This window comes from Ruditapes philippinarum, unplaced genomic scaffold (genome assembly GCF_026571515.1).
Source record: "Ruditapes philippinarum isolate M1 unplaced genomic scaffold, ASM2657151v2 ctg14803_1_1_1_1, whole genome shotgun sequence".
Taxonomy (NCBI): domain Eukaryota; kingdom Metazoa; phylum Mollusca; class Bivalvia; order Venerida; family Veneridae; genus Ruditapes; species Ruditapes philippinarum.
Window position 1 is genome coordinate 11,670 of NW_026855194.1, and position 7,534 is coordinate 19,203.

Sequence of the window (7,534 nt, forward strand, 5' to 3'; positions counted from 1 at the left end):
TTTATATAAAATTTTGAAACAAAGTGATCCCTCAGAAGCATTAGTCAGAACAAAATTACATGAAAATTGCAGATTTGATTGATTCTGTACATGCGGGATAATGAATAAAATGCAACATCCCTCACACCCTCTATCACCGGCTTGAGCAGTACAAAATTTTCAACACTTAAAGCTTATTCAATTTATATCATTAATTAATGTGATCTCTTAAAGATTACGAAAATATCGTTGAAACAACATAAAGGAGAGTATTACCTCAGTAATTTGAAAGTACATGACGTTCTCCCTTCTTAAATATAGGAATGATAACACCTTAACCCTATTACTCAGGAAATGAAATTCACTATTGGCGTCTTATCATTGCAAGTTTTTACAAGATATAAGCACAATAAAATTGATGCCATAGTCACGTGTATTTTTTTATCGACTTCACGATTTTTTATGCCCTATTTAGACAGGATATTGTCTTTCGTATTTCCTTCCTTTACTAAATTAGAAGTCACAACTTTCATTTGTATCGCATCTATTCTATTAAGCAAACCTTTTCCAGGTTTAAATATTTTCATGTCGTGTAAAGGACATATTATGGAAATGATTCAAACTCACATCATTTTTAGCATTATTAGACTTGTATTTTATTTTAAACATACTATGAACCAGCGATGAAATATTTTGTTAGAGAACGTTTTATCCTAATTTCAATTTAAGTTGCATGGCCTTTTACAATTTACTCTAGGATAGGTCACCAAACTTAGAATAAATTGCTTCTTTTTTTAGTCATAGAATTTTCACTAACTCACAAATATTTCTGGTGTTTGGCATGGACCAGAGTTTGGATAACCGGGATAAAGGTCATGGAGGTACAAGCAATTGTACATCACTTTCATATGTTTGTGTTTCATTCGTTTTTAGCCAACCTTTGCTATATTTCATGTTGATTCTCCAATTGCATTCAGAGTAATATTTCATTTAGGTATGGGCATAGGGTCCGTGTTGACACATTGCTGGTTTTACGACTGACAAATTTCTACAACTAAAATGACATTTGAGCCATAGAAATCGATTCAGGACCAAGTTTTATAAAGGCACTTTAAGCAAGAGTCTGGCACCACTTTCTGCTTATACAAACTATTATTCTATTTTGAATGTTCACTTGTAAAGATAACTGGCTTGATTGTTCAACACTTTTGTTTGGCCCATGGCCTGTTGGGGAAAAGAGACCAATAATTAAAGAGAAAGGGCTATCATGCTCATCTGCGCAGTTTGGCCATTCTCTATATTGCTGGTAACTGAATTTCAGTATTTTTATATTAAATACATAAATTGTATTCCTTCAAATGAAAAGAGCGTAATTTGATCTCTTGAATTTATTTATTTATTATTTTAGAATTTATATCATTGATTTGTATCGTTTGATTTATGCAGCCTTGGTAGTTGAAAGTAAAAGTCCCCCACAGTGTGCGTGTTGCTGTCCGGGTTTAGGTGTCTCGTGAAAATAGTGGGCAAGGTTCTGAAATCTGAAATTATACATGTATATTTAGAATTTTCTATTGCTACACACTGAACCAGAGAAAGGAAATTGTTTGGAATACATAAATGTACACTTTATCTTCGCAACATGAAGTTAATCACCTGACTTTGATTTTTTAAATTTAAATCAATTAACTGATATTGCATATCGGCACATTGAAAGAAAACACCAACTTGAATTTGTGTTGAAATAAACAAAACCCCAAGCAAGTTTTTACACTATAAAACTTACTTTATTTATTAGCACAAACAAAGATGTAAAACATTATATGGAAGACTTACGCATGGCACACTAGTGGACATCCGAAGTTCATAACATTGCCTTCTGCTAATAGATTATGACATTCACCTTCGCATGCTACTTCTGTTGGATCGTCACCAACGGCGTCAAGCATGATTTGAACATCACATTTCAAGGATTCAACATCAACTGAAGTAAAATTTATTTTTTTATGTAATTAACAAAGATAAAGATATACTTTTTGTTGGGTTTTGTGTCGCACCAACACAATAGAGGTGATATGGCGACTTTCCAACTTTATTGGACGAGGAAGACCTATAAAGAAATTCAACGATGCATTCAAGTTAACATCATGGGTGGAGGGGGGCATGTTTTTTATATACCTGTGTATTATTTGTTATATATTATGCAGTATTTTCTAGACTGTATTCTGTATGTCACGATCATCAACAAACAGAAAGAAAATCCGTATTATATACAAGTATATTACAAAAATAACTTTATTTAATACTTACAGAGCTTTTCAACTTGAAATGAGCCCACTATGAACCTTCTTTCATCTGTAAATAAAATTGGGAAATATCAAACAGAAGGTCCATGTTGGCCAAAATTCGAACGGTTTAATTAAATTGCCTTTGACCAATCTTTATAGAATTTATCTGGACAATGCTCTGAGATCTGTGCTTTAATTCAGAGGATATGAAATGAAAGGGGGTTTGCTATATATGTCTAAATGTAGAATAGACCCTCAGGTCGAGGCCATCTTACACTCCAGTGTCATGATAGACTTAGTCTAGGTCTACTATTTATTGCTATACACCAACTATCTAAGCACTAGGCTTTGCAATTATGAAAAATACATAGTGTTTTGAGAGAGGTATATTTTTTAAAGCTTTTCCTTTATATCTAAATAATTATTTTGTACCAATATATGAAAAAATCGGTTTTCAAAATGTTGTTTTATGTATGACGATCTATTTTCTTACCTGAAGGAGCGGCAAGGACAGCTGGGAGCAGCAGACAGACGAGGAGGAGCTTCATATTGTACTGTTGTCATGGTAACATAAAACAAATATATATTAATATGTTTATGAACGAGTCGATTAAACAATCAGAACAGAAGAAAAGAGTTATCCGGTGTAAATCAATAATTTTAAAATATTTTTTTCAGCCAGAATGTATATTATACATTAATTATGTCGAAATTGATATTAATGTTTCACAGAGAAGATCCTTGCAAAATCAAATCTATTATTTACAATAGAGTAGCTTTTTTGTAACTAAGCTACAACGATTTTAAGAGTGATATACAATCAATATAACTCATTGTGAAACTTAATTTTTTATATTTCTTTCTTTCTTTATTTTTTTCTTTCTTTGTTTCTTTGTTTCTATCTTTAATTTTTTCTTTCTTTCTTTCTTTCTTTCTTTCTTTCTTTCTTTCTTTCTTTCTTTCTTTCTTTCTTTCTTTCTTTCTTTCTTTTTTTATTCCTTTCATTTTTCTTTCTTTCTTTCTTTATTTTTTTCTTTCTTTTTTTCTGTCTTGATTTGTTCCTTTCTTTTATTCTTTCTTTCATTCATTTTCTTCTTTTCTCTAATTTTTCTTTCTTTCTATTTCAATTTCTAATTCAAGTTTTTTTTTCTAAAAAGTACAGAGTTTATATAAAATAAATATTTCGTGAGAGGCGGTAGCGCAAAAGTCAAATATGGCAACTTTCAAACCATGACATAAAATAAATACCCGCATTTATAGAAAAAACTTAAATTTCCTGTTTTATTATATACTTTTCTCTCTTGACTTTACAATTCTAAAAAAAATCCCCTTTATGTCTGCATTAGAACAAAAAGTAGTTCGGCAGACACTATTGAAAAGTACTGAAACTATGTTTCACTGCAGTGAAATATAATGTTTTACAGAGAAAATACGAATCCTTTAAATACGCATTTTATTTCATTCTTACAATAATATTGAAAATGTCAGTTAAAAGTATATAAATAAATTTCTGTCAACTTTTGCATATTTTTTATTTAGAATGCCCTATTTGTTCTATGTAAGAATTTCAAATTTTGGCATTTGGACCTCAGAGGAGTTCCTTTTAATGAAACTGTTGCAAAAATATATCATGTTCATCAATGTTTTTTGTTTGTTTGTTTGTTTTGTTGTTGTTTATTTGTTATAAATTAGTACGTTCAAGATATTAATTTTACTTTTGAAATGTAATATTTTGTAAGTTTTTTTTTTAAGTCTTACCTGGTTGTGTCACGAAAGTCGTAATGGGAACAGGAGGTTTTCATCAGACTTTTTGTAAAGGCGACAACCTTATTAAATTGACCTTTATTTGTCGTATGATAAGCGCCTATAGTTAGTTATACGTAATTCAAATCACGTGGCATAACTCCTTGTCCTGAACATTGAACTTTATTATGCCTGCAAACAGTTCGCGTAACATTGAAATGATATTCCTTTACTATAAACTTTATCCGCTTCTTTCCGGAGCCACTTCGCGCCTTTCAGATGGTTTATAAATCATGTATATTGTGGGAAGCCGTTGCTCAGTTTCCGTACAGCTTTATCCTTATAAGTGCAACGGTTAAAGCTTCACTGAGAGCCAAATCAAAAGTAAAATAGTTGTCCCTTATTGATCTTTACTCTCTCATATTTTATGTTTTGGTAAGGTTTTACGTTGCACAGTAGATATCATGTGTGGCTTAAAGTATCTATACAGTAAACCTTTTACAATTTACTTTGCACAAGGTTCCCAAATCTAGACCAATTTGGGTTTTTCTTAATTGTCACTAATATCTTAAATATATGGGATGGGCTAGAGTTTGGAATAAACAGCAATTATAGCTATAGTAATGTTTAAAATATATAAATAAGAAGAAAAAAACAAGTACCTACGCGGTGTCGATCTTACAACACGTAGACTATTTAGAAATTATAAAACCATAGTTAACCCGAATGTGCTATAACTCTCAGTATAAACATGTCATGGTCACAAATTAAATTAAATCATATCTTACTGCCTACATCTTACGAAAGTTACTGAAAATCTATCGAAGATAAATATATAAGTGTGTATTAAAATAGATATGCAATTACTGCAGTATGACAGATTGAATAAAATCAAACAATACATCTATATGTAATGTTATTTTTAAGAAGAATTAGAAGAAAAGAACAAAAAGTTTATTTCCATCTTATACACATAGGTTTCAAGTTACAATATAATTAAAATTAACAATGTCTCAATGATAAGGAGCTAATATGTAAAGTATGTCAGCAAATTCAACATAGAAAATAACAAAGTGAGACAACTGTATAGATACACTTTACAAATAATTTTAACAATTATTATCATTAATAAACTTTAACAAAAATCTGCATTAATTTTAATCATCCATCACTCCTAACAAACGTCCAAAGTAAATTTGATTTTATTACTTAAAATAACTGACAATAATGAATAATTTAATGCTTGTACTTGGTAATATTACTATTGATTTACTGTACTAATTGATGCACGTGCTTGGAGAAAACCCACTTACATTTGGTCATTAAAATTTTAACATTACTCCTAAGGTCAGACTTACCAGGCTAATACAAGTTCAGTATTATTTCTTATAGCAATGTATTAAACAGTCCGGTACGAGAACGACCAGCAAGGTAAATATATTTTGAAAAGTTTCTTATAATTATTATTATTTCTAAAACTAATGCTATCAGACTATCTGTTAATATTACAGTCAATACAATCTAGAATTGATAGTATATAAGTATGACCAAATAAAGCAACATGCTTCTAGATGATATTATGTTATGAAAATGAAATAAAAGCATCAAATGAATTCAAGTCTGGTCCATTTGGTTGGTTGTATAAATTAATTTTCTATTACTCCCCCCCCCCCCTTTTTTTACAAAATCAAAATCTACCGCGTTATAATCAATTTATAATAGCCGATATGAATAGGAAATATTAACACTGCGAATCAAGGTAGTAAAATAGAGGAAATACGAATCCCTAAAAAAACACAAAACGGCAAAATTGAAAATGTTGTAGGCTCGATTAGATTGAGCCTGTTTATCGACGGTACTGTCGAGTGCAAACTACCGTCCAAGCCCCCTAGCACCGGCTTAAGCAGAATTCAACATTTAAACAGGAAATGCTAGAATTTGAATTGAGAAACAACCGCAGATGTATTCATATGGCGGTTATCTTAGAACCTTCAATGCGACACTAAATTTCCATTCCATGCGGCGTATGGTCAGGTAAAATGTACATGCGTTTGTCAATATGAGTTGACCTAGTTCTATGTTAAAAAGAGAACGTTTGCTTATTTTAGGCGGATTTTTACTTGATATATTGGTAAAAAAACTAGTCAACAACTCACAGCTGTTTACATTTTTAGTTTAGACAACAATACTGCATCTGTTCTGTCTTTATCCGAAGACTGACAGAAAGAGCCGAAAAGTTGCGATTGAACATGTGTCTTGTATTAAAGGGAGGTAATAAAATTAATAGAAATAAATAATATATTCTTTAATAATGAGTTCTATATTTATATAATTTGTGCTAAAGGCATGAACTATGATGTTTTAGCGCTTGATTACATTTTTTGTCAATTCTATATCATTTTAAAAATTATATTACATTAAAAAAAAGGCTCTGTATATAATCTACAAATAAGCTGTTGAAATTTATCCTCTTATTTTAGAACAATACTATACTTATAAGAACTAGTAAGAATTACGAATTTACGATGATATAATATGTCCATCAGGCTGCAGTACTGCCCATTCTCTTGAAACAGAAAACATGCACGCCCATCCCAATCATAGTTTAATAAGACTGATTTATTATCGGTTTCCAACATAATCACGCATGCTTGCAAACATAATCCATTGAAAACTACAAAGTACGCATGATTGAAATGAAAAGAAATCTATATATTTCATTAGTAAAAGTCACCCTTAAAGAATAATAGAAGATTTTCAATATAAATGGAGAAAAATCGAAAATCTTGTTTATTCTTTATCATGTAAAGAAAACGAAAAGCACTAAGTTTAGAAACAAAATATGATATTTTATGAAAAATTGAGAAAGGTAGTAAAACTAAAACTGAAATAGCAAAGGATTTTCAAATTTCAAAAAGTGAGCTCTCGGGTATAGTGTCTAAAAATAAATAAATGACTACTTTTTCTTCATCAAATGCTCTTCAAAATGGCGGACGATGGCAAAAAATCAGTTTGTTATCTGTAAATCTGTTCGATATAAAAACTCCTGATTTAAGGAACTAATTCGCTATATGTTTACAAGGAATTCCGGATATAAGGTACAGATTTTGAATGTCCCAATGAGTTCGTTATAAGCGGAGTTTACTGCATATAATCTACAAATATGCTGTTGAAATTTATCCTCTTATTTTAGAACAATACTATACTTATAAGAACGAGTATGAATTACGAATTTACGATGATATATGTCCATCAGGCTGCAGTACAGCCCATAACCTTGAAACAGAAAACATGCACGCCCATCTCAATCATAGTTAAATGAGATAGTCCAAGAAATCCGTGAATAAAATAGGGTGAATTGTGCACCTTTTGTGAAAAGCATGAAACTTGGCATGGTGGCAGGAAATAGTATTTCAATTTATTTTAGCCTGGGATCCACTTTTTAAAAATCCAATATGGCCGCCAAAATCCAAAATGGCCGCCATTTATAAAATTTTCAGAATATTTGTGTATTTCAGCTGTAGGCA

The 7,534-nt window shown here is 30.7% G+C and overlaps 1 protein-coding gene across 1 annotated transcript; it reads right to left on the reverse strand.

Moving 5' to 3' along the window:
- Window positions 1-1,352: 1,352 nt before the first annotated feature.
- On the reverse strand, window positions 1,353-4,119 carry LOC132742401 (uncharacterized). Its single transcript, XM_060730816.1, has 5 exons — window positions 4,023-4,119; window positions 2,758-2,818; window positions 2,287-2,331; window positions 1,813-1,960; window positions 1,353-1,517 (listed from the first exon to the last, which is right to left on the reverse strand). The coding sequence occupies exons 2-5, from the start codon at window positions 2,810-2,812 to the stop codon at window positions 1,418-1,420; spliced, it is 348 nt and encodes a 115-aa protein (XP_060586799.1). The 5' UTR covers window positions 2,813-2,818; window positions 4,023-4,119; the 3' UTR covers window positions 1,353-1,417.
- Between the last annotated feature and the right edge of the window lie 3,415 nt (window positions 4,120-7,534).